This window comes from Synchiropus splendidus, chromosome 11, assembly GCF_027744825.2.
Source record: "Synchiropus splendidus isolate RoL2022-P1 chromosome 11, RoL_Sspl_1.0, whole genome shotgun sequence".
Lineage (NCBI taxonomy): Eukaryota > Metazoa > Chordata > Actinopteri > Syngnathiformes > Callionymidae > Synchiropus > Synchiropus splendidus.
The window spans coordinates 20953002-20979579 of record NC_071344.1 but is presented as its reverse complement, the minus strand read 5'-3'; the positions used below and the strand labels follow the sequence as shown (position 1 = coordinate 20979579).

General features: G+C 42.2%; 3 protein-coding genes across 9 annotated transcripts; 1 reads left to right on the top strand and 2 right to left on the bottom strand.

The window, feature by feature from the left end:
* Nucleotides 1-444: 444 nt before the first annotated feature.
* On the bottom strand, nt 445-8052 carry pld7 (phospholipase D family, member 7). 3 transcript variants are annotated; one of them, XM_053879750.1, is made up of 12 exons: nt 7339-8052; nt 6938-7024; nt 5835-6701; nt 5092-5279; nt 4834-5008; nt 3928-4042; nt 3318-3445; nt 2865-3065; nt 2181-2320; nt 1945-2110; nt 1772-1871; nt 445-853 (listed from the first exon to the last, which is right to left on the bottom strand). In XM_053879750.1, exons 1-12 carry the CDS (start codon nt 7462-7464, stop codon nt 651-653), a joined length of 2496 nt encoding a protein of 831 aa, XP_053735725.1. In that variant the 5' UTR covers nt 7465-8052; the 3' UTR covers nt 445-650. The 3 variants fall into 3 exon arrangements, with proteins under 3 accessions (XP_053735725.1, XP_053735727.1, XP_053735726.1); XM_053879752.1 differs by having other exon boundaries at nt 7335-7481; XM_053879751.1 differs by lacking the exon at nt 7339-8052 and adding an exon at nt 7235-7312.
* gpr137 (G protein-coupled receptor 137) lies at nt 7502-11531 on the top strand. 4 transcript variants are annotated; one of them, XM_053879756.1, is made up of 9 exons: nt 7502-7828; nt 7916-8092; nt 8194-8652; nt 9003-9052; nt 9117-9354; nt 9423-9572; nt 10023-10148; nt 10394-10512; nt 10920-11531. In XM_053879756.1, the coding sequence occupies exons 3-9, from the start codon at nt 8269-8271 to the stop codon at nt 11014-11016; spliced, it is 1164 nt and encodes a 387-aa protein (XP_053735731.1). In that variant the 5' UTR covers nt 7502-7828; nt 7916-8092; nt 8194-8268; the 3' UTR covers nt 11017-11531. The 4 variants fall into 4 exon arrangements, with proteins under 4 accessions (XP_053735731.1, XP_053735728.1, XP_053735729.1 ...); XM_053879753.1 differs by lacking the exon at nt 7916-8092; XM_053879754.1 differs by lacking the exon at nt 7502-7828 and having other exon boundaries at nt 7835-8092.
* Nucleotides 11532-13275: 1744 nt separating this feature from the next.
* syvn1 (synovial apoptosis inhibitor 1, synoviolin) lies at nt 13276-26570 on the bottom strand. Of its 2 annotated transcripts, none has more exons than XM_053879746.1 (16): nt 26387-26570; nt 24898-25048; nt 23293-23385; nt 23060-23212; nt 22350-22398; nt 22052-22155; nt 20889-21015; nt 20710-20809; nt 17025-17090; nt 16798-16914; nt 16550-16719; nt 15379-15519; nt 15147-15290; nt 14542-14725; nt 14109-14215; nt 13276-13906 (listed from the first exon to the last, which is right to left on the bottom strand). In XM_053879746.1, the coding sequence occupies exons 2-16, from the start codon at nt 25027-25029 to the stop codon at nt 13713-13715; spliced, it is 1881 nt and encodes a 626-aa protein (XP_053735721.1). In that variant the 5' UTR covers nt 25030-25048; nt 26387-26570; the 3' UTR covers nt 13276-13712. The 2 variants fall into 2 exon arrangements, with proteins under 2 accessions (XP_053735721.1, XP_053735722.1); XM_053879747.1 differs by having other exon boundaries at nt 13276-13903.
* Nucleotides 26571-26578: the final 8 nt, after the last annotated feature.

Genomic DNA, 26578 nt, shown 5'->3' with positions numbered 1-26578 from the left:
AAAGATCGTGTATCCTAAGACACTCAGGCTTACATTCTCGACCTGCCTCAGTCACCGTTGCACTACATTTGATTTGTAAGAATATAAAAGACAAGATAGTCGTCATCATGCTGCCAATAATGATGTCCACTGGAGGGCAAAATCAAACGCTAACTAAACACTTCACTAATATTTAAAGGAAAGGATTTTAGGATATATAAAAAGCACACACTATGATGAATAGTACAGTGGAAAACTACAAATCTGTATTTTTGTATCTATACAAAGACAAGGAGGGTGTTGTGATGCATGTGTGCTTGTATGATCTTATATCTCTAGCCTAACATAAGGAACCCAGAGTGGAAATGCACACCAGGAAACAAACAGGTGTGGTTAAACATCCCAGACTGGAAAGGTTGAAAATGTCCACAAGTCATTGTAGATGCGCATGTCTTTTTGGTATGATTTTATTTCCAGCATCAGATTATTCAAAAACTGTAGCAACAGGAGAATAGTTGAATGGTTCAAGGCATGGCCAAATTACATCATATACATATACAGAGAGTGGCCGCAGCAGTCATCAAGAGAAGCAGCTGAGTTAGACATTTCGGGTGCATAAAAACAGTTGTCCTTGTCAATACAGAGCGTAAGTGCTGCTTAAATGGAAACCTTCAGTGCTTGACAAGAGGGCAGACATGCATGTCTTCTACGCTGAGGGACTTGGCGTACTGTGATGTCCAGTCCCGGAGGAAGAGCTCTTCTGCTTGGTTCTGCAGAGTCGTCTGGTCACTTCGAACTGTGGAACCAGTCTGATTGACCACCAGACCCACTCCAGCAGTCTGTGTGAAATAGTTCTCAGACCAGTTGGATGTGCCTGAGAAGACAAAAAATGGTTTGGTTAGATTTTTATCCAATAATACTTTTACAAACCTGATAATTGCCCCCTAATAGTCAATAGTATTACAAGTGCTGCTTCCCACAATTGTAGTTGACTTTGGAGGCTTTGCCATAGAGCATGTATCATAACCTCAGCAAGCATTGACTAGCTATCATTCCACTATTAACCTAGGGAAATCATATTATTTAAAAGTTTTTTTAAAATGTATTTTCTAACTTAAACTGCAACATACATTACCATACTGTAAGACTTTGCAAAAACTGGAAAACTTAAGAGTTTGGTGTAAAACAGCTCCCCGCACATATTCTTTTTTTTTGGACAAGTTATAAAATAAACTTTACATTTACCTGAGCAGCTAAAGTCATGTGCACTATATTAGCTGCTGAATACATGCTGCACTGAATACGTATAAACAGACTCTACAAATTACAAAATACAAACAAAAACAAATAAATAAATGAAATGAGAGAAAAAATGCTAATACTATGCTAGGGTTGCTAGAATATTCAAATATCCATAGCACATTCGGACTCTGTACAGTAACAGTTGGTCATCAGTGACCAAGAGGAGACAATGGCAAGAGCACAAACAGTAAGAAATGATTTCAGTTCTTGATAATGTGAATGATAAGGTTAAGTCACAACAGAACAAATATTCAATGAGAGAGTGACAAATGTACATGTGCATATCCAGCAACTAAGGCACATCTGAATGGTCTGCATGGCAGGCTTTACTACCCAGCACATTGTATTGAGGGGAGATTTGAAAGTACACATTCACAACAATCATTTGCAATTGTTTGCAACCATTTTCAATAGTGTAGCGACATTTGAGGTTTCATTTGTAGGTTGAAGAAATCAAGGCACCACAATAAATAAAACGGGTCCAACTAACCGACATAGAGAACTCTGTCTGTAACCATGAACTTGGCATGATTAACTCTTGCAAAAGGAATCTTCTTCTGCTCTTCAGTTGAGGGCACAGTAAACACTTTCTGCAAGGAAAATGGAAAAGAGTGAACTGACATGTTTGAACAAGTTTTTGTTTGGTCATGATTTCTAACGCACCACTTGGATGTCACAGGAGAGTGGCGGCTTTTGGAGCACCTGCAGAGACTGCAGGAAGGTGAAGATGGAGGCCTGAGAGTGCTGCCAGCAGCTCACCATCAGCTTCACCTTGACATGGGCCGTGCAGGCAGCAGCACGCAGCGCAGAGTCAATGGCAGGCCAGAACCTGACAGACAGCTGGTATCATGAAATAGTTGGATGATGTGAAGGACTTGCATTGCGTTTTGTGTCTTTACCTGATCGGCTTTGTCAACTCTGACAGTGGGAGATAGTCCATGACAGAAATATAAACAAAATTCTGAGCGTCACTGATGACATTCAAGATGGTGTTGAGGTCATCTGAGCGCCCACGAGCTGAAATCTGAGGAGGAGCAGTCTGAACAAGAGACACAACAGATATTCTCTGGTTAGCCCACCTGACAAAACATGACTTTATAAAAGTCAATAGCAATAACAGCTGTGTGTTGTTGTTCAGTAAACATTATTTTAGCCCTGCTAAGGAAGACTGCTTGACGCTTGAACACTGAGAAGTTCAGATGCCACTTGAACACAACAGTGTACCCACCACTAAAGAGCTCACTGAAGGATTACATTTAGGACAACAATACTGTGTGGAACTGAGCTGCTTGGAGGACCTCTGCCCTCACACAGTCTGAAATAAAAGTGACAAGGAGTCTCCTCGAGGGAATATTTGCTTTATGATACAGCACCACACATACTGAGGCTGAATTAGCGAAAGCACTAAAAGAAGATTGAATTGGGAATTACTGTTCCTCATCCTCCCCAACAGACACTCAGAACAAACACTGTATATTACTTGACAGATTACTGTTATACACTACGGCTACTGAACTATGTCATGCTTTGACTTGATGTACAGTCTCAAACATCAAACGATATAGAGTGTTGGTCAGACTCACAGATAGATAGACTTGGGCAGAGACTCCATTCAACTTGAGTGGCATAGGATTCTGGGAATTTGAAAGAGCAGAGAAGCGTGCTGGCCAGTACGGTGGGAGGGAGGCGTTGGCGACACCAAGGCTGTAGTAGAGAGAAAAGATTCGGCCGGCATCCTGAGCCAGACAGCTGCAGTCCTCCAATGCCAGACCCACCTCCTTCACCTGAAGGTGACACATCACCAAACACAAACATTGATCAGGTCTTATTTGGAGTTTGGAGGAGTTAAAATTTGGAGGATTATTCAAGCAAATTTTAATGCCCTTATACCACTGACACTTCATAAGAACTGCCTTGGAAGATTGACAACTGAGAGAAACAGCAACAGAGAGAAAATGACCAACAGACAACCTGCTAAGACACAGCAGCTTCAAGGACAGTGACAGAATACCAAACATGGTCTTTTCCCTTCATACCTGACTTAAAGAGCGCCAATCCATGTTGGCACTTCCAATGTAGAGATGCTTCTGGTCCACCACCCACAGCTTTGTGTGGACAATACCTCCAGTTAATGCCTTGAGGTTCACCTCTCTGATGACTGCGCCTGATAGCAAGTGAGTGAGTCAGTGTACTATAATGCATAATTAAGTTTGCAGTGGAGTCCAACATTTATTATCTTAAGAGATGACTAATAGTCGACAACACAAATAATGTTTATTTACTGGAAGTAATCTATAACATTGTAGACAAAATTGTAAATCAATAATCAAAGTGAACGAATATGCAGGATTCCATGAAGCACATGGGTGATGAAACTTAGCACTTCCTAGGCAGTCTGTCTGTTCTCTGTATCACTGGAGTCTGTCTCCAACGTCATCATCAGTTTAATTCAACATAATAGTTAACTAAATTGTACGGATGGGCTTCTTATATTAAAAATACACTCAACACAACGATCGTGAACCGAAGTCCTCCAGACTCTCTGCAGCAGTCAAAGGCTGTGGCGCTGGACAGCACAGTGCATGGTCTCCTCATATTCATGTATGCAAATTGGGAATCAGTGACTGTGAAAGAGCGAATACTTACCAGCATCAGCCAGCTCTCGTGAGTCCTGAGAGGAGGTCTGTGGAGAGTTGACAGCTATTTGGAGTTTCACACCTTTGGATTTTAGTTGCTTTAACTGCTCAAACACTCTTCTTCCCTGAAACGTAATTACAAAGAGATGAGAAGGAATGAGTAATGAAGAAGACACTAAGGGTGCACAATAAATCAGAGGGAAATATGAGAATACCTGTATGTCAACACTAACTGGTTATTGAAATTAAAAAAGGCACAGTGAATAATACTATTTTTCTTTCTATTCAAGCAACAAAACACTGACATTTCCCTTCAATGAAGCAACAGAGCCACCCCCATCTGAAGAAAGGCAGTCTGCCACCTGCCATCTGGGACCACTTTTCCGTGAAGGGAGTGAACAGAAGTATTGGAATTATCAAAATTTGTAACAATAAAATTGTTGTGGGGGTAAAACACAGAAAGCATTCAACAAAAAGCTCCGTGGATTTAGCATCAGAGAAACAGGAATGAGTCGTGCTGTCTCATCTGGAACAGAAATGAACCCTGTGAACCCTGGACCATTGCTTTAAACTGAGATATTAATGGGTCCAAACAAAGCCTTACGAACGCTTTTACAGACACTGCAGTTGGCAGCAGTGACACGGCTCTGTGAATGCGCACAGAATGGCGGTGAGTAGAGTTGGGCTTCACAGTGGGGATAACTACAATTACATGTTTACATGGCTTGAAATAATATTTTTTTCCCTTTTACAGCTCAGTAGTTATAAAGATATACTATACAGATCAGTGAATGCATAATTCATTTATCTCATGCCAACATCATATATAGTCCCGTTTATATATTTATAGTATAAGACATTGTGTTGGACATACAGTAGAATGATTTATTGCTTGTGTGAATAATGCGACCTGTACCTGAACATCAGTAGGATTGGAAAACTGTAGATCCCGCAGAGTCAGATAAAAAGCGGCAACGTCCACAGAGTGGTTAGCTTTGTCCAGCAGGTGGAGCCAAGTGTTTCCAATACTCTGCCAAGGTGAGAGGGAAGAGGGATAAAGACCCTCTGGAATGCTCTCCACAAGATGCGCCCTGTATACAGAATTTAGTGTTTTCACCCAACATAGGTTTCAAAAACTCCCAATATTTTTCATCTTTCTCAGTCAATATATTACCGACAATCGTCACTGCAGGGTTGTTGTACCAGACCAAAGCCCTCCAGGCAGTGCAGCTCCATCTGAGAGCAAAGTTGAACAACTGACATGGGAAGACCATAGTACCAAACATGCTGACCAAGCCCCCCAAGGAGCAAAAGAGCCGTGGGCAGGAGAAAGAATAGGCCAAAACTGGAGCACCTAGAACGCTGAAGAACGAGAAATGTTAGACAGCAAAACAGGTTTAGTAACATGCTACATTTTCAAAGACAAGATGTCAAGCTCGACTGAATGCTGTGCCTCTTATCAATTACTTCCATTACTGTACATCACTGTGCTGCTGATGCAATTTAAATTTATGATGTGACAGTCCAGACAATTCAAAATGTAATTGCCTGGGTGGGTTTTCTCCGGGTACTCCGGTTCCATCCCACAAGTCAATGTGTGTGAGCTTGTGTGTGTGAATAGCGTGGTTCACTGAAGATGTATGTATGATACATACATGTGAAAAAGTATGCAAGTATGCAAGGGTCAGTTAAATCAATTTTAGTAGTCAGCATTTCAGTTGAAAGTTAATACGGGAAAAAAGACAAGGCAAACATATTCATAGATTCTGATTATACAGAATAAAATTGGCAATATTTAGACTTTTTTTTCATTTTTTCAAAATCAAGTCAATTTCACTCTAAGGCTAAGGTTTGTTGGCACAGAGGACAATTGTTTTCACCCATCAAGTTAAAAATAATTAGTCACAAACGACTCACCTGAGCGGACATGGTGGATTTACTTTTGAATGACTTTTCCAGTGCACTGATTGGGTTTGTGATCTGTTCTTCTTCCTCAGTTGGTTCGCTGAGTCTCTGGGAGTCTACATGAAGTTCCCTTAGGTCTTTCACTTCCTCTTCATTCAAATTTATAGTGGCTTTGTCTTCCAAATCACTGTCAACGTCAGCATCTGAAGCGGACCTGCTGTCTTGTAATTCAAGTGTGTTTGCTATTTCAGCATTCCATGGCGGTTCCTCTTCCATAATGTACTCCACTGGGAAGGGTTTTGGTGTATGAGGAGTACCTGCAGCTTCTGACAGCAGACTTCCTGTGGTAGAGATTTTGGTTTCAGTGTCAATACTTATTAACTTGACGTTGCTGGGGTTGCTATAAGCACATGTTTGGTCCATCAGCTGCAGGTCTCTGCGCTTGTTTTGGGCCAGCAAAGATGCCTCAAGTCCTGGATCTTGTCTGAGAGAGGGCCGGGGACTCGCAGTCATCAGAGGTAGCTTTTTCAACTCAGACTGAGATGAAGTCACCTTTGCATATTGGTCTTTGCTGCTGGAAAACAAGGGTGTATCACAGACTGACGATGCTGGAAGCTGCTTCTCTCCGACATCAGCAACAACGTCCACTGCTTGGCTTGCGGCCTCAGAAGGCTCTGCTGCATCACTGACTAAACCTTTTCTGGAAAGCCCAATCTCTGTGGCTTGTGTTGAACCAGGAAACCGTTTTGTAAATGTTGGGATTCTTGAGACAGGCTTTCCAACCCTGATGTTAGACTCCTCCTTCCCATCCAGCTCACTCTTGGAATCCTTGTCACAGAAACCCATTCGGTCCAGCACCACACTACACTCTTTTAACTCCTGTGGAACAGACGACCATAAAAATGTTGATTTGGTTCTTAATATGACCATACAACACGAAGAAAATGAGATGAAAGCATGTGTGTTGTGGATTTGGGGAGCATTACAAGGGCGACCAGTGTCTCACAGACATTCTGTATCGACGACTGTTCGCTGAAAGCAGCTCAACATATAACCATCAGCTGGAGAAAACTTGCACTCGCTGCCTTCTGATCGGAAATGACTCTGAGTCATACCTGTGCCTTTTCTTCCGGCAGCAACGTCTCATGTCTCTCCATCTCTTCTTCTCCCGTGTCTGAATCGCAGTCTGACTCCTCTTTCACCTAATATGGTACAAATACAAATTCAGTTGGCGACAAAACATCCCCTACAAGCAGCAACGCAAAAGGACAAGGGAAACAATGAGACGAATTTACATGCACTTTCGTCAGTTCCTCCAAAAAGCTATGGCGCATTTAATGCAAAAGTGCCGGTAACCGACTCTTACATTGTTTTTCAGAGTTTAAAATAAGTTACTTAGCGAACAAACATACCTCTGTGTCTTCTCTCAGGTAGTTAGCGTGCTACTGTTAGCGTCAAGCTACGTGGCTGGCAGCAGAGGAAGAGGAGGTGGAAAAGCTGAGTAATACAAACCTACCACGTCCGTCGCAACCGTCTGCCTTCGACGGCGATTCTGTTTCTGCGGTGCTCCGTCCCATCCCTCTGCGGTGAGCTCCTGGCTGTTGCTTGCAATAGATTTCCTGACTCTTAAAACCATCGGCATCTTCAACAGTACTGAAGACCACGCCGGATTAACGGATGAAGCAGCGCGCGAGTGCACGTTTACCAAGAGTGTCTCTGACTCGGCCTCCGATAATAATAAGCGGTATACTCTACAGCGTACATAAACCCCGTTGAATCACAACCCGTGTAACACGCTGGGATAAAACGTTGACTTCGGTCCTTGTTTATTTGTGCCCTGATACCTATCAGTGCGTGTGAACATCAAATCGAAGTAACCGCGATTTCCTGTAAGCGCTGATTGGTCGCTGAAATCAAATCGGAGGTTCCGCCTATATCACGTGACGTCATCTCAACAACAAGGAAACTGCAGCGATTGACATCGAGTTCAGCCGGCGGAGAGTGTGGTGAGTCCTTCTTGTTTCCCCTTCTCTGTTACTTATTTAAAACGAAAACATATTGAAAATGATACTGAAACGAACGTTTGTTCCCAGTCTCGTGTTAACGCTATACGCTCAATAAGGCATATGAAAGCAACGCGTTGGTCGCTTACACATATCGAGTCCAGCGAGTAAACATCAAATGTACCAGACTTAATGATTGTTGAACGTATCCAGACGGAGGAAAGGTCGACCACTGTCGAATATCGCATTAAGTATCGACAGAGTCGTGTAAGTAGTTCGTTTGTTTGTTCAACTTCAGAACCGGCACATTGTTGCGTGAAAACAGAAAGCACAGTGAAAAGTCTAACCTTCCTCTCACTTCTTCTCAGATGTCACGTGTGAACTAATACATCCAAAAGGAGAAGTGGTTTCCCTGTTGTGATGATTAGTTTTCCAGGCCACCAATGGAAGAAGATCCACTGAAAGCTTCTCTTGCTCCCAATGCCTCCACTCTGCCTCCCCCTGTGCCCCTCCGTCCTGCTGTAGCTCCCTACGTCCAGCTTGGCTTTACCATCCTCTACACGTCCTTGTACTCTGGCCTCTTCCTCGTGGTTTATGCCCAGCTCTGGCTTCTCTACATATACAGACACAAGCGATGGAGTTATCAGAGTGTCTTTCTTTTTCTCTGCCTGCTGTGGGCGGCCCTGCGTACCACTCTTTTCTCCTTCTACTTCCGCAACTCCCTGGAAGCCAACCACCTTCCTGTCGCGGCCTACTGGGTGCTCTACTGCTTCCCAGTTTGTCTTCAGTTCTTCACGTTCAGTCTCATTAACCTGTATTTTACCCAGGTGAGGTGGGCAATGTGTTGAGTGCACAAATCCTTTTTTACCATACTGCATCTGTAGATCAGATAGTTTTGGTTCTGCAGTCCATACTATGAAGGGTCATGTTGTGATCGGAAAACCTATGGTTCTGCTGGAACATGTTTGTGTTCAAGCTGAGTTCCTTCACTAAAGCTAAACAACTGAATGGATTTCAGATGATTATCCTGTACCTGTTTGCTATTGTTTCCAGTTTTAGTCTCCAATGCAGTTGCTAGTGGATTCCATAAAGTGACAGTCTCTATGACTAATGTTTGAACCATGTGTAAATCACTTTTTAGATGTGTGCTGTCAACTTCCTCATTTGTCTGCTGCAGGTGCTGCTGAAAGCAAGAGGGACGTGCAGTGCAGAAGCAGCGCGGCACATGTAAGTGTGTGTGTGAGATGAAGCAAAATAGTGTGTATGATGTGATCTGTGGACTCCGTTTCAGGTGGCTGGCTCGGGGAATATATGGTGTGATGAGCATCATCTTCCTCAGTGTTAATGTGGTGTGCGCTATTCTTGGCGAGCAAGATCGAAGAGGCTCAGGAGACCAGACCTGGAACCTAGTTCTGATCAGAGTCCTGGTCAATGACTTGCTCTTCATCCTGGACGCTGTGCTGTTGGCCTCATTGTTGTTGCTGCTGACTCGACACTCTCGCACCATGAGTCTTTACCTGACCAGCAAGGTACTGTACTTGGAGCAGTTCTGTATTAAAACCCAGATGACTCTAACAGGGTTTTCCTGCCGGAGCAGGGGACCACAGTGTGGCGCACTGCAGCACTTGGAGCCGCTGTGATTCTGTTGTTCACCAGCCGAGCTTGCTACAATCTGACTGTGCTGTTCATGTCCCTGAACAACCACGTGGAGGCCTTCAACTTCAACTGGTACAACGTCTCGGATCAGGTAATGCTTCCCCTGCGTAATATCCAGTCAGTTGTTCACTCCCCTTTTGAAAAAGCCTGCAAAAGTTTTTCACTGACATCTTAAGGGCTGTGTTATGTCAGTGCCATTGGTCTCTTCTCCTAAGTTTTTTTTTTTTTAATTCATGTTTTATTTGGAAGACTCAGTCTGCTGAGACAAAAAAAAAAAATCTGATGCTCACATATGTAGGAGGAACAAGGACAAAGAATTTCGATGGAGGTACCAAAAAAGAAGAGGAAGACGACCAGTGATTTTCATGGATGTGATAAATTAGGATAACTGTACATGCATTAAGAGGCAATCTCGGTAAAGGAGGCTGACTTGATGTAGCAAACCATGTTGGGAAATAACTGATGGAGAAGTCATTGAGATAATACCAACAAATACACACGAGGAACAGTGGTCAGTGGTACTAAATGTTTTTGTTCTCAGGCTGACCTGCACAATGACCTTGGGGACTGTGGCTTCCTTGTCTTTGGAGCGATCCTCTTTATCTGGGAGCTCCTGCCGACCAGTTTGCTCATCCTCATCTTCAGAGTCCGGCAACCTCAACAAGAGGTGCATTTTGCAGTCTGTGGTAGTGGTGGGATGGTGAGGTTTCATGAAACATGGCCATGCTTTACAGAGGATTTCAGACATGTTTGGACTTGAACAAGTAATTCAATGAAACCTCACATCATTTCTGAACCTCTGAAAATCAGGGCACTGTTTCATAAACCCTGCAATTCTGTTTGATATCTCAGCTACCCATCACTAGTCTGAAGGGTGTTGTGTTGTGCATTCATTGTCAGTCATGCTTTCAGGGCGGCCATGTCAACGGCAGTAGCAGAGCCCTCCCTCGTCCCTATTTTTTTGATGACCCTCAAGGCAGTCAGGAGGACATTGTAATTCCAAGGGGTCACATGTCTCACCCGCACTTAAGGTATCACTGTGTGTGCATAACTGTCTGAAGTAAAGTATGTATGAGCTCTTCACTGATTTGTGATATCAAATGATCCAAGTGTAATGTTGGATTTCTCCACACTGCTTGAATACAAGTTCCATATTTGAGTGCAACAATACACAGTACATGCCAAGTGTAGGCGTGACTTGATATTCAGGCTGGTCATAACAACTCACGTCTGCTTGAAGATGGATGAATAGATCAGAAGCGTGTTCAGACAGATTAGAAGATCTCCTGTCTGGTTCAGTTTAAGATGAAGTTCACAGGGGATGGAAAGGATTGCACTGATCCACATGCAAAATGAAATTTAAAGTAATTTTCTGACATGACTGGCTCTTAAACTGCCGTCAACTGTGTTTGACCACTGTGTCCTTCTCCTGTTGCAGCTGGTATGGATCAGAGACGGCTCCTCTCCTTTTTGCAAGTAGCCGATCGCCTGTTCACCACCAGCACCACTCCCTCTACTCCACTCCCCAATACTGACCTGTGGGCTTGTGTCCTGGATGACGGACATCTTTGTCCTGACTGGTTTTTGCACAGTGGTCCTGTCCAGATTCTTTTGCACTTTCACCAGAAACCTCCAAAGCTGAAAGGGACCAAACTTTTGGAAGAGGACATCACTGGGAATTCATGACTTAATATCTGTAGCTTTCAATGAGCAGCACCTTTTGATTTTCTTGTTTTAAATTTCTCTTTTTATAATTGTGGCATTTGTGGTGCTCTTTGTGATAACATGATTCCACACCAACAGCTGCCCTCTGATCACACACTTCCACCTCATAGCTATGGATATTGCTTGAGAGAACAGTTTTGACGTTTAACTTATTAAATATGTTTTTTGGTCGTTGCTCCACCAGTCACTGACCTGGCCTGTTATCAGTGTGTGCAAACAGCTGCTCGCGAGGCAGATGTCACAAGAGAAAAGCTGATAAAATGTTCTTTTATTCACTTCCCTGTTGTTGTTGTGCGTCATTAAAGACGACTGTCCAACTCATCTGCTTTCGCTTTTCTACTGTTGTCTCCATTACAAGATGCTCATGAAATGATTCCATCTTACTGACTCACCAACAGAATGTATTGATATGGAGTAATGCTAATTCACTGATGTGAACTCATCCCTCTGAGAGTCAGGTCCAAATCATGTGCTTTAAGTAGTCTTGGCTCGTTGTAGGCTGAGGAACATATACGAGGCAGTGTCCACATTTTCAGAGTCCACGAAAGAGCACGAAGATCTATAATATTTCGCTTTCAACCACACCAAGGACGCAATCTACTGACTTGAGAATGGTGCTGTTTGCTCCGCAAGTCACTTGTCGTCGTCGGAAATCCCCCGGTAGCCCCGCCCAGAGGAAGCCTCCTGTCATTACGGGATCCGGGACAGCTACTGTACCGCTTGTTGCTCAGCCGCTCCTCACCAACTGTTACAGCGACGGTCCTCTCCATTGGACATGGTAAGTTAACTAGTTGGAAATGTAGTTTAAAAGAAAGTTATCGTTCATTTCCATCGTTTATAACCACTTAATTTAATAAACATTATTACACTTCATTACCACCGGGGCTCGTCTGAAATCGTAGGTTAGGTAGAAGCATTCATATCTTCTAAATACATTTTAATATGCGCCAAGGGAGGGACAGCGTTATTATTATTATTATTGCGAATGCAAAAACAAAGTGGCCCATTAAGAAGTCAAATGTAACATGACAGTGAATAATGTGTACACATTTCCATAGGTCTTCTGACAGACTTGGCTACCCACATTGAGTGAGAAGTATTCGGTTGAATATTTTATTTTTATTATATTATATATTAAAATATATTTATTTTTTGTGTTTGCTGTGATTAACCATAGCACATTCCACTTGTCATTGAAAATGAATAAGTCTTTGAATATTACTTTTGTTCTCCATTAAAAACTCAATGGCAACAAGAAGTAAATGTGTTGAACTTGAACTTGGATGTATGATTAAGATTCTTTGGTTAGAATTAATCTTACTTTGTGTGTGGAATTTGCGTCTGAAAGACATGTCACAATCCACAGTTTTCCTTTCGAACAGCATACTCTCCAAGACCCTGGGCCTGGTCCTAAATCCAGATAGACGAGACCTCATCGCAGGTGACGTTTTAATAAATATATGGGTGGATCCTATCGAACTGAAATTCACCTACCAAACCTAAGACAGAAGACTCGGTCTCATCTTCAAGTACGCCATCTTTCTCCTAAAATATGGATTTGACACTATATGAATGAATCAGTTTGTTCAACAGGCATGGTTTGCCTTTTTCATGTCGGAACACTGCTGACCTCAGTACTGGGCAGAGGATGTTCTAAAGTGAGTTATTAGTTTTGTCGTATGTAGAGGAATAATAACTCTTCTCAGTTTCTTCCTCTTCTACTAGTGTTGGGCTAATGAAGCTTCATGAAACAGAGTCGTCACAGAACACTCTCTGCTGTCAAATCGTTGGGATTTGAACTTTTTTTTTGAGTGCCACCAACTGAGCTCAGAAAATCAGGACAGTTTCATGAAGCCTCATCAGCCGATCACTATCTTTAATTCAACACATTGTGCGCCTGTCTTCTTCATGGCCTCAGTGTTGTGGATCACCGGAGTGGATGTCCACTAAAGCAGAAGCAGAGCCTTCCTTCATGCCACTTGTTAAATACATTCATACATACAAGAACGATATTGACTCAGTTGATTTTAGAAATCCTGGCATAACTGTTACATTGACAACAATAACAATCCCTCGGCAAACAGTTTATTCTGCGGTATGTACAGATCATCCTATTAAAACTCTTTATACAGTATATACACAATCAGTAGGTTACAACACCCGCTCTGAACATTTAGAAACAGAAGTGATAAAGAGTAAAGAAAGACTGTCTCCCTCGATTTGATTTTGGTTGTCCTTGAGCCGTATGACATAACTAAATGAAAACAAACTATTGAAAAACGCCACACAGCTTCCTTGTATCCAACAGAAGTGGCTTTCACCCAACCATCCCGGAGTTGCTCTTGGGAAACAGTATTGATCACACAACTACATGCTATTGCAGTCTGACTAGCGGATTGAATACAGTGACTCACAGTGAGCCACTATTGGAAAGGCGATGTCCAACAACCTATCATCCATGTCCAGTGTTCCTAAAGGGCCACAGTGATATGTCCAAACTCAAGGATCAATTGTCAGGAGAAAAGGAAGACGACGCTCCAGTCTCCAGCTTGCGAAGACGCCGCCGCCGTAGTTCTGCGGCATTGGGCTCTCCGTCGTCCTCTCCTTCTTCAACACGGTCTTCCTGCAGCTCTCGTCTTTCTGCCTCTGAGGAAGTGGAGGTGGAGTCGGCAGGATGAACCACACCTGCTGCAGCATCTGCTACAGGTGAACAGAAGAAACAGAATAAACAGTCAAATGCAGTCTAATGTTACAATTTTGCCAACAACAGCAGTTTTTTGTATCCCATCTTATGCAGTCAAGTTTCACAAGTTTTCATTCACAATCTGCGTGTAGTTCCATGTAAGCCCTTGAGAGTCATCACCCAAGCCAATATTCACAGCAACCACTGTCAGTAACTTACAGACTGGAAATTCAATATTCGGATTCTGGCCCACAAAGTCAGCACCAGCGGAAGAAGACTGTGTTGACTGGCTTACTTCTCCTGCACCTGAGTCGGTCCTCGTGGGCCTGGAGAGTGAACATGTGTTGGCAGGTTACTAAATAATCACCACAGAAACAAAGGCAGTTAAATGAACTCTAACGTGAGATTGGAAATTAAAATCCGAGTGTGAAATATGGCAATACAATGGCCCACAAAAACATTAGTTATGGTGAAATACAATCGGCACATAGGATCAATTACAGCAAAAGAGTTGTACTAAAACGTGTAGCGCTTTATGCTTGAACTGCAGAAAACAGCTATGAGAATGAAACTACATTCATTCAAATTCACTCGGGCAACAATAAGCATCAAACTCAAAGCCTTCAAACTTTAAGTCAAAAGAGGAACTGACGCAAGTGTGGCCACGGTACTCAGATAGTGGTGGATGTTGAGCATTGCTGCGTCCAGCAAGGTGTGAATGTTTTGAAGACACTGAAGTCTGGCTTCCAGGCCCCTGCGGCCCTCTGCCTCCATCTCGGTCAGCTCCTCATCAGACAAGCGAGCAAGAGAGGGAGGAGGAGGAGGCATTGATGACACTGGAAAAGAGAGGAAGAGGAGAGGTTAGTACCCGTGGAGGCAGAAGCCTGGATGATAACTTGGTTTGACAAATGAGTATTACTGAAGGGCTGACATGGTGTCACTAAAACAGTGTCCTCATCATCGGGACTCAGTAGGTGACACTCGCGCTTTAAAAACGAGACCTCAGTTTCATTAATCCTCATAAACCATCACAAACATATTGTCCACATAGACATACACAAGATTTGATTCATACAAATGCACTGAAGTCAAAGACAGAGCAGTAAATCATAATCTTTATGATCTAAAACCGAAGTATGGTACAGTGCAATACTCCTCATTTCCAAGCCCAATTATCATACAGGATAAATATACACTGTCAGTCTAAAAAGCAACTTCTGCTGTAGCCATAATACTGTGGAGAGTTATGGAACTCACCAAAGGGAGGGGGTGGCGGCATGGGCAGCCAGGGCGTGTTGGGGAAGGAAGGTGGTGGGAAAGAGAAAGGGAACCCTGGCTGAGCGGACCCTGAGGCGGATGCTGCAGCCGGATCTGCAGTTGATGAGGACGACTGACTGGTACCTGGGGGGGAGACATGCACATGAGACCCTATGAGAGGATAAAAAAAAAAAAAAAAAAAAAAAAAAAACGTGCTCCCAAAAGCACTGACCTGCTGCCTGTGAAGCATCAGTGCTGCGACGGTTTGTGTCAGCTGGAGCTCCTACAGGTGGAGGAGGGGGCAGGACTCCTGGGAAGGGACCCCAGAAAGGAAAGAGACCCGGTGGAAAGCCCGGTAACATTCCTGCAGCCACTGCAATGAATACAAGAAGAACAACACTCACTTAATGTGAACTTAATATAAATATGTCAATATTAAGCGAGTTCTGGTAAAATGTTTCATGACACACAAATGTGTGCTCGATCGATCTGGTGAATTTGATGACTGGCAGTGGCAGACAACAAAATATGACTATATAACAATAACAAAAGGCGAAACCTATTTTCAATACTTTTGCGTTGCTGGATCTGAGTAACATCTAATACCATTGTGCCATTCTGGCAGAAATACTGAAAATAATAATAAGACAATATAACAATAAAACTCTCTTTAGAAAACTTCATGGATCCAGACTGTGATCCTTATCATTAGTTCCTTGTCCTATTTCGCACATTTCCGGAAACTTTCATCTGAAGTTATGTTAACACTGACAGACAGGCAAACCAAGACTGTCAAAAACGTTGCCTCCTTGGTGGAAGGAACTATGATAATAAACTAGTGTCCCACAGATTCATTCAGCACTTCTTTGTTTTGGTGTCTGCTTCAACAGGACTGCAGAGATTCTGGTAGAGACGGATTGCGACTTCTGCTAGGCACATAAGGCAGTCCTTTTGACTTGCTGAGTTTCTAATATCATTGCATTTTGGGGTGCTAGTGCACGAGAACACAAGACACAAGCACTGACCTGGAAAGACCATGTGTGTACGAGGACATAGCGACAGACTGTATGTCCCTGAGCCCACGAGATGACTTAAAAATTAGCTTCCACATCAGCAGTTTCTTTCTTTGGCTTGTCAATCATGCAATGACCTTTAACTGCCTTTAAAAAAATATTGTGTTCTTCATCAGTAGGTACTACGTAGCAGAATGGTACCATCAAATCTGTGTTCTGGACTGCATCAATACAACACAATAATCTGCTCAGTCATTTCCATTAAGCAGAAACAACACTGACTTTGACATGAATATGGGGCAGTTATAGTTTTGAAATTGGTGCTGCACTGTTTATAGGAATACACAGGTGAGTAGTAACTGAAGTGTCTGTAGTGTATCAGTATCTCACCGTTGGCAGGCGGCACCGCAGGAGCATTGGCAGGAGCTGCAGGTGCAGCAGCCGGAGCCTGAGCTGCTGCTGCTGGAGTTTGGTTGTTATTGTTGTTATTTGAGGCCCTCAGGACGTCCATGCGACAGGTTGGACAGGTTTGTTGCCTCTGAAACCAGGACCGCAGGCAGCTGCAGACAGAATGGATACATGGAATGGAACAGGAGTTGAATGAACTGGTTCAGTGGCTAGTTTGTAGCACAACAAACCTGGAATGGAAAATGTGATTGCATGGCAGCTTCTTAGCTCCTGTAACCATTTCTTCTCGACAGATGATGCAGACATTATCAGATGCCTGCAGATCTTCTGGAGTGGCATCGGGATACCTGAGCAGATCGAGATCAGGGTATATAGTTACAATCCACTCCAACCAAAATCAAGTGTGTTTTCACTGTAGTCAAGATGACATAAAATAATCCAACGACAGGACACTTACAGCGTGTTCATGTTACGAATGGCTCGACGAGACATGATGGCATCTGTCACAGCTTTCTTGAACTGCCTGAAATCAGAAAAGATCACACAATAAAATCAGTTTCTCAATACATGTCAATATAAAACAGTTGCTACATGAATATTATAATGAGAAACAATTCTATTTCTTTAAGATCAACTTAATGTAACTAGGTATGCTCCAATGGATCGGTCACCGAACATGATCTGCCGATTTCAGCGTGATTGTGATCACTACCTGTCACTGCCGATCACAACAACTGATCACGTGCGAGAGCCAGCGCTCAGAAGCACCGCTGGTTGTGATGCGTATGATCCTCTGTATCATGGTGAGAAGGTTCTTTCAATCAGTTGTCAAATTAAAAACGCCATTTAAAGCACCAGCACTTGAGTTTTCTGGGCTCATGAAAGCGAGACCACTGGTTCCTCAGCAGCAGGCTGTTAGTGCAGCTGACGTTTAGCAACACCTGCCGGTCCGAGCGTGACATTCGGAATGATAAGAAATAATTATTAATTTCACCAAGCCAGATGACATGCCTTTCTCAGGTGTTGTTTACGCAGAGACGGAAATGGAAACGACCGGATCCGTCGCTGTTTTGGAGTCAGGTGCAGAGTGGTAACTTTCATAAATGCAGCGCTCCACTACAGTATGTAAATATTTCACAGACATAGCACAGTCTCTAGAGATTCACCTGTGTCGTCTCCCATCAAATTAAATGTTTTTCAGTTGTCCTCTTGACAGAATAATTGCTGCATTCAGCAAGGTTTATCTATTTATTTCACATTCAAGAGGTATATAAAACGTGTCTGAATTAAAATGATTTAAAGTTCATTTTTACACATGTTCACAGAAGGTCTCATCATTTTGATTACAAATTCATTGTCAATACATGTGATCGGTATGGCAACCCTAAATGTAACAAATGATGTTGAATGACAACCGTGAACGTGGTGTGATTTTGCTATATCAAACTGCATGATGACGGCTGACAGGTTTACTCCTCATCAACATTCCCTCTAATTTTTCATGTTTCTGAACAAAAACACAATGTCCCTGAACAGTCCTTTGGACCACTGTAAGTCACCAGTCGACGTCAACTATGATAAGGCTTTCAGCTAGAGGGGCCTCTGGGCGTTCTCATTCAGAACAGGACACCCCGTTTTTCTTAGCAGGACGTCCTAAATGGCCAATCATTAGTGCCTGTATTCACAGATTCTCAACCCTTCTGCAGCCATAGCTTGAAAGGCAGATTTGTTTACCGGCGTAATCTCGCGGTTATCCACATTTTGCGAGTCGCCACAAAAGTATTTGCTCACCCATCCAAATGATCAGAATCAGATGTCCTAACCACTTGGCCTGACCTCAGGTGTACAAAGTCAAGCACCTAGGCATGCAGACTGTTTTGACAAACATTTGTGAAAGAATGTGCCGCTCTTAGGAGCTCAATGAGTTCCAGCGTGGAACTGTCATAGTCAACTGTCAACTGTCAGCTTTATTTTAAGAAAATGGATGCAACAGCAACTCAGCCATGAAGTGGTAGGCCATGTAAACTGACGGAGAGGGGTCAGTGTGTGCTAAGGCGCATAGTGCATAAGAGGTCGCCGACTCTCTGCATACTCATTCTCTATAGAGCTGGAAGCTTCTATCAAACTTAGCCAAGTACAGTACACAGAGGGTTTCATGAAATGGGTTTCCATGGCTGAGCAGCTGCATCCAAGCCATACATCAGCAAGTGCAATGCAAATTCCGGATGCAGTGGTGTAAAGCAGGCCGCCACTGTACTATAGAGCAGTGGAAACACGTTCTCTGGAGTGATGACTCATGCTTTTCCATTTGGCAATCTGATGGATGAGTCTGGGTTTGGAGGTTGCCAGGGAAACGGTACATTTCGGACTGCATTGTGCCAAGTGTGAAATTTGGTGGAGGAGGAATTATGGCGTGGAGTTGTATTTCAGGAGTTGGGCTTGGTCCTTTAGTTCAAGTGAAAGGAATTTTGAATGCTTCAAGATAATTCTATGCCCCCAACATTGTGGGAACATTTTGGAGCGGCCCCCTTCCTCTTCCAACATGAGTGGGTGACAGAGTCTGGTGTGGATGAACTTGACTGGCCTGCACAGAGTTCTGACCTGAATCCGATAGAATAACTTTGGGATCAATTAGCGTGCAGACTGAGAGCCAGGCCGTCTTGACCAATATCAGTGTGCGATCTCACCAATGCGCAATGGTCAAAAATTCCTGTAAACACACTCCTTAACCTTGTGGACAGCCTACCCGGAAGAGCTGTAATAGCTGCAAAAGGTGGACCGACATCCCATTGCACCTTATGGGTTAGGAATGGGATGGCACTTAAGTTGTGAGTCAAGGCAGGTAAGCAAGCACTTTTGGTAACAGTGTATTTGAATGAATGATACACAGATACAGAGTTGATACAACTGTGTGCTTATCTAGCATAAATATATGAAAGAATATGAACAAAACTGTAGACATTTAGCTTGTAGTAATTAAAAGAATTATTATAAAAATATATAAATCAGGGTCAAGTAAAACAACTGCCCTGGAGACCCATGGACCTGAAAGTGTGAGTTCAGTTCAGTCAACGATTATTTGACTCAGACGTTTGTATTTAAAAAAAGTTATTTTTGTAGAGACTGATGTTTGCAGTTTCGTTTTTACAAAGCAACTTGTCATGTCAGTCGATGATCTGGTATGTGAGGAGGGGAGGGGCTGGGGGCGGGGTTATGTCATGGGGCAGGGCTTTAGACGCCTGGTTTCAAACTCCAAGCTAAAAGTGTGGCTGTGGTGACTGCAGTAATAGTTCATGACAATTCAAGAATTTGCATAATCACATAATTGTAGAAATGAAAGACAATCAAATGTCTTTGAATAGATTATTACATATTTGTTCAATATATTTTATACATATAGAGAATCTTCAAATACAACTAACTCAGGCCACTAAAGTCACATTTATCCTTTCTCAAACTGATGAATCTGTCTACTGTGAAGCTTAAATATTGCCCACTTGAGGGCACCATATTCTGTGACTGCTGCTCATGGAACAGTGAGCCTGTTCCTAAGAATTGGGACAGTCCTTGCTCCTCGTGAGAACTTGCATTTTTGAGGATTAAGTAAGGAGCTGGAACGCACACCCTTAATGTCTTGACAGCAAGAAACCCTGTAGTCCAGAAATGACTGTATTTTATATTCAATTAAGGATGGATTTTTGGTGCACAGCATAGATTTCTTTTCATGCACAGAGAGTCAGTGCAGCGCAGCAGTGCACAATTGCACATGCGTGCAGCTTAGTGGGAGCACCCTCATGGTGAGTCGACAATTCAGTAAATGCCAAAACTTTCCCCTTGGCGTCATTGTTTCTCTATCGCTCCTCTGCCACGGATAAAAAAACAGGCAGAAACCCTACACTGATTTAAAGTTAGGCTTATTTTTTCCAACATAGTAACTCTGACATAAGTTTTCATAGTGGCTGGAATCCAAACCTGCATGACTAAGACAGATTTTCCCCAAATTGTCTGGCCAGCAAATGTACGACAGATAAGTAAACTTTTCACAGAAAATATATAATCATCAGAAATGACGTCAGAAATAAAGGTGGTTTTCATTTTAAGTGCAACACAACAGTAACCATAGGTTTAACAGAAGTGCTCACCTCATGGCCAGGTACATAGGACGGATGGCAAACAGCGGAAATGTGTGCACCTTTATCATAATGGTCATGAAGGAGATATAGAGAAGCACTTTGATGAAACCTGGGATGAAACTGATACATATTAATTTACAGTTCATGTGAAATTGTCTTCAAAGGCAAACTTTCAGTGACACACAGACCTGTAAATAGCTCAGTGTAGAGCATATACACCGCCTTGTTGTCCCAGGGGTTTTCACTCTGCAGGTCTACAGTGTGCAGGATGTACTTGATGGAGGTGGTGAGCACCATTGTCAGCAGAATTGCATACTGGGCAACAAAGGACAGTAAGCTTGTAAAGTTAACACAAATGCTTAACTACTGAAACTAATTACATCCACATGAATCACTACTAATATGAACACAGGACAATATATAATATAAACCCGGTTATATGACGGTCCATAAAACTGAATTATCGCCTTAGTTCGGCTGAGAATGGGCTTTTAAAAATGTGTTTAAACAGCATACTCCGAATACAGACTACAATACCTGGCTAATGCGTCAACAGCTTGACTGGGCAATGTGTGTCTACATGAGCTTCTGCTGCAACAAGGAAGAAAAAACTATGTTGGCAATGTTGAACCACTGCTCTTATGTACTGGGTCTGGCCATCTTTAATTTGAGTGCCTGATTATTCAAAGCACTTGCACTGTGTACAGATTAGAATACAGCGGTCGCCATGTCATCGTAATCTCTCAGCTGTGTACTCTTACTCTTGACTAGGAGTGTGCAAATAATTCAAATAAAAATTTAGATGCTCATTTGTAACGATTCAGAATCGATTTAAAAATAAAAATCCGCTGGCTGTCCACCATTTTACAACTACAAGCAATGTCCATACTTCACCCCGCCATGCTTTACAGACAGCAAAGCCCATAAGTTTTCCCTGAGACAGCCGTGCCACAGCTTCACCAAAAAACTAAAAGAACGGTCGTCACCAGTGAAGTGTGATACAGTATAATAGGCGGCATGTTTAATGGATGTTTTGTTAAGTCAAGAGGCACCTTGCAGTGTGTGACATTGCTTTTATGTAAACAGTTGGAACAATTCCATGAATAAATGTTTAAAACATTCTAAATGTGAAAAAAGAAACTTTAATGTCTGTAATTGTCATTCTGTCATCAAAGTTTATGAGAGTAAATCATGATCAGAAATCGTTATAAATAAAATTATTTTGAATCCAAAAATCAATTTTATATCGAACCGTGGTCCCAAAATTCTGAATCAAATCATGAGAGTAAAAGATTCACACCCCTAGTCTAGACAGCAGAACTGGAAGGAATAACATAAGAACATGACAAACCTCAAAGCCAAAAACCAGCTGAACCGAGGCGCCCCGGGTTATGATGCTGTGAGCAGCATGGTTGACAAAGAGGAAATCCAGGATACTCAGCAGAGTCATTAGGGCTGGAGCACAGAAACACATCTTTTGTTTTCATTTAACATCTTGTGGGAGTGAAAAAATTGGGACTCTTTACTTTACTATGTGACTCATGCAAGCGTGATGCACTGTCCTCACAAATATTCAAATGGAGTAAGTAGACAAGGTGATGTGGTTGAAGGAAAGAGAGAATCTGTTTTGGTAGATGGTTTGTACTTACACAACACTCTGAAGTGAAAAACCCAGGAGATGTTTGGACTTCTTTCCATCTGATAAACAAAGAAACACATCTATTTAATACATTTCGAGACAAACGTTAGATTTTATGGATGCTGTGATCAGGAGTTTTCCTGCTGATCACCGATACCGTTCAGCCAGGCTGCCAATCACCATCGATCACATGCATTGACGACGAATTTGTAATCAAAACGATCGAGACCTTCTGTGTTCATGATGTGAAAAAATGAACCATTAAGTCATTTAAATTCAGACATGATTCTACTCCTTCAAGGAGGATAAAATAGAAAAACCTTGCTCAATACAGCAATAATTCTGTCAGACGGACAACTGAAAATCATTTTTTTCGACGTGAGATGTCGCAGTTGGGTGAAGCTTCTAGCGGGGCTCTGAGAAAGAGGGAGAGCACTCAGTGGAAGCAGCTGTCTTCCACCGCTGCTTTTATGACAGTTCCCACTCCGAACATTGGCAAACGTTTCAGCATCCCTATTTAGATTTATTTTTCTTTTTTCACTTTCTCAGCAATGTTAAAATGTTGACAATTATGTGACATTTATGTGACATGGCACTGAAAAGATCATGTGTTTGTCATTGGTGTACATTTTGTACTAAAAAAAATAATAGGAGGTAGTAATGTATTTCGGCACAGGACTCACAGTAGAATTGTGAATATACTCGAGGAAGTATACTTACAAAATCTACTCTATCTTCAGCCAACCAATGGAAGCACTTGAGGAACAGCAAAAGGGTAAAAAGGGCAACAAATCGTGGCGAGAAGTCATCTCTGAACACAGTGAAAGCCAGACATGTCTCTGTCACAGCATACCACGATCGCTCTATCAGATGCTGGTGACAAAAAAGAAAAACACACAGATTGTTGGACTGATTGTAAAACCTGAGGACAAACCACAGAGAATATGTTCCACCTCCATTTCAGCAGCTCGCAGCTGGCCAAAGAACACCTTTCTCATGAACTTCCCCAGCAAGAACACCAACACAAAGGCCTGGATATACAAAACCTACAACACAAAAACATTATTTGCAGAAAACAGACGCAAATACACAATGAGAAACGTTAATTCATCCCTGCAATAATTGGAATATCTTGTGTTTCTCAGTATTAACCTCTTAAAAATAATGGTTCTGCTTTTGCATGACTGAACAACCAGTCCCACAACACAAGGTAACGTTGATGTCTCTGTCATTCACAATGCATTTTTTAAGTGAACCGGTTCAACTTTAAATAGACCAAAATCACACCCAGAACATATTTCGGTCTCATGACGATAACCACCTGTAAATATGTATTTTTGAGCTACATACCGTAAATTTCAGACTACAGAGCGCACAGGCGTATTAGCAGCACCCACTAAATGTTATAGATCTTGTACATACATAATATACATTGGTCTATAAGCCTATCATGCGTGATGATTGTTGAAAACTTGTTATGAAAATTGGGTCCAGTATTGAGAGTGACTCAACGACAACAAACTCAGGAATGTTCTGCACTTCAATCATGAACTCGTCACACCTTTTATTTATAGTTCTCAAAATATGCTGTTTTTGCCTGTTTAGTCGAGAGCATTAAGATAAATAAAATGTCTGTGAACACATTGGTTTGATGTGACAAGACTTGGCATCATGAGGCTCTTTAGCCTGTAAAAACCCATATATTAGCCGTGTTGTTGTATAAACCATAGGGTTAACACCCCAAGAAAGAAGTAGCGTCTTATAGTCTGGAAATTATGGTATATCTGTTGTGTGGATGTAGTGTCTAACCAAAGCATCTTAGAATGAAAAAGTACAACAGAGGCATTTGCTAACTGGAAAGCAGCAAGTCACTGGGGCAGGGTATCACCAGGTCATTCTCAGTATGATTCTATTACGATATTTTGCCTGATTTTTGATACATTGTGAGAAAATATCCTCCACAACATAACATGACATGTGTCTCTTATGAGATTCTGAATTTAACTAAATCCATCTCAGAGGAAACACACAACATTGTCAAGTTCACATGAACGATAACCTAGTAAAAGAAAATAATGCAGAGTCTGATTGGTATTTACAAGCAGCGCAATTCACCTTCGTGATGAAGGGTGGCGCCATGAGCTCTGGAGTCCTTCTGGTTCCACTGAACTAGTCAATAGAGTGAGAACAGCTATACTATATTTACTCCGTTTGTGTGTCAGATGAACGCTTGACTGCGGTCATACAACAACGGAGAGACCATCAAACGAGTTCTGAAGCATCAGAAGTACATTTTGATTTGGTTTCAGGTTTTTACATAATGAAATATTCACACCACAGAGCCCCAAGTCTGCCATATGAGAGCTCCGACTTGATTAGCAAATGTAGCTCTTTTATGTTAACGGACTAGACCAGAGGGCCAATGCAGCATCTATTCACTATTCATCCACTACTTCATTCCTCTCTGAGTTGAAAAAAAGCAGGCTTTTTGTGAGCTATTACAAAGCATTGATAACATAGGGGCAACAAATTTGATAGTAGCAACATAGTGGTCTTACCGCCATACTGGGGCTGCTTTTGGTGAGGTAGACCACCGTTGGGTAAAACTGGTGTTTGAGGAAATAAGCATGTGCCACCACTGCACCTGTCAGAGCTAAACTGGTGGCAGTCACCAGCACCGCTCGCACCATGTTGGACCAAATGGAGAACCTGTTTGGGGGAAACGTGGAGGTCAAGACAAAGAAGCATGCCCAGATTCTTTGGTTCGATAATGAAAAATCAAGTACAACAACATGTGACCCCTCTAGTACTTAGGAATATTAATATAAGAAAACAAAATAACTTAACAATTTAGTCTATTTAGGGCAAAGGTTCACCTGAGCAGAATTAGGTTGATGACGCTTTGCTGACAGAAATATACCACCAAGTACAATAGCATAACAAGGACCTGACCTCTGATGTGACATGGTATGTGTCCAACATGCATTCTGTAATTAGATTTGCACAATTTTACAACTAGATGTTGGATGAATGATATTGCACACAATATTTCCAGTGCTTGGCAGTGGGGACAAAATATATTTTCAACATCAGTTACGCTTCCATTACACCATATTGATGAGCTTGTCGCTAGGAAGAGATGAAAAGAGTTCCTCATTCATTAAGGATGCTATATTATGTCAATTTCAGGACGTTTTGATATTGTGGTAGACAATCATCTCAATAAAAAATGAATTAATTAATAAAATACTGTTTAAATGGTGTGCTGTACCACGGCACAGAACTGGGAGTTGAGACCACTCGCTGTACAGATGCCAAACGAATCATGACTGTGAGTCAAATGAAATCTAAACCACAGTTGGGTAGGCAGATTTTGCATCATAAATTGACATCAGATGACATCAAGTGGGAATGACGTAGGAAGCCAAATGGCTCACCTGTACACTGCAGGACCAGGGTGCTTTCAGACATCTGTACCCAGCTCAATTACATTTCCTTTAATTTTATACATTCATTGCAAGGCCATAAACATCCATAACAATAAAAAAAAGCTAAGGTTAGCATGAAACGAGGCGTACAAATTAATACAACATTTTGGAAGACAAATGTCAGTGTAGTGATGCTTTATCTATATGCACTGTGGTACGTTTTTTGCAGTTTGACATAGCACCAAGCTTTACCTTAAGATTTTAGTATTTTTAAGTAAAAATCACCTGCTAGCTCCCGAACACATGCACTTTACGTGGGGTCGTATCTTCAACTAAATAATAATGCCACTTTCAATGAACAAGCAGACACAGAAGACACATTAGCGTGTCGGCGTTCAAGCTAACCTGATTACAAGTCTCAAATGCCTCGTATTACATTTGTTATCTTTCAAGCAAATTACATTTATTCAAATGGCCCAGCGTCTGACACGAAGCCCAAATGATGCAATGCATTTAATAAAAGTGATCATTTCAGCGTCACTATTAAGCATAAATAGCTTTGAGGCTTGGTAGCATGTTAGCTCCGCGTTAGCAGCTGTCAGAACTCTGCTGGACTTACCAAGAATACGCAGCCGAAAATCTCACTTCTTTCTGGGTAAGAACCTGTTTCCAAAATCGCTAAACTATACTATTGCCACTATTTACTCCATTTTAATCGGTGACAGCATCTATCTCTCTGCCATGTTCGCTCGCCCTGTTCTTCTGTCTACGTGTTTATCTTGGGCTTGCTACACAGGAGCCACATCATTTC

Bases quoted from the DNA above. Each gene is read 5' to 3' on its own strand.
- pld7 (XM_053879750.1), bottom strand. From the start codon at position 7,464: ATGCCGATGGTTTTAAGAGTCAGGAAATCTATTGCAAGCAACAGCCAG. The intron at 5,280-5,834 runs GTGAGTCGTTTG...CTCGTTCTTCAG, and splicing joins AATCCACCATGTCCGCTCAG to CGTTCTAGGTGCTCCAGTTT. The intron at 1,872-1,944 runs GTGCGTTAGAAA...TTTTCCTTGCAG, and splicing joins TCTCCTGTGACATCCAAGTG to AAAGTGTTTACTGTGCCCTC.
- gpr137 (XM_053879753.1), top strand. From the start codon at position 8,269: ATGGAAGAAGATCCACTGAAAGCTTCTCTTGCTCCCAATGCCTCCACT. The intron at 9,573-10,022 runs GTAATGCTTCCC...TTTTGTTCTCAG, and splicing joins GGTACAACGTCTCGGATCAG to GCTGACCTGCACAATGACCT. The intron at 10,149-10,393 runs GTGCATTTTGCA...TCATGCTTTCAG, and splicing joins TCCGGCAACCTCAACAAGAG to GGCGGCCATGTCAACGGCAG.
- syvn1 (XM_053879746.1), bottom strand. From the start codon at position 25,029: ATGGTGCGAGCGGTGCTGGTGACTGCCACCAGTTTAGCTCTGACAGGT. The intron at 23,213-23,292 runs GTGGAACATATT...TTTTGTCACCAG, and splicing joins TGCGAGCTGCTGAAATGGAG to CATCTGATAGAGCGATCGTG. The intron at 22,399-23,059 runs GTAAGTATACTT...TTTGTTTATCAG, and splicing joins CTGAAGATAGAGTAGATTTT to ATGGAAAGAAGTCCAAACAT.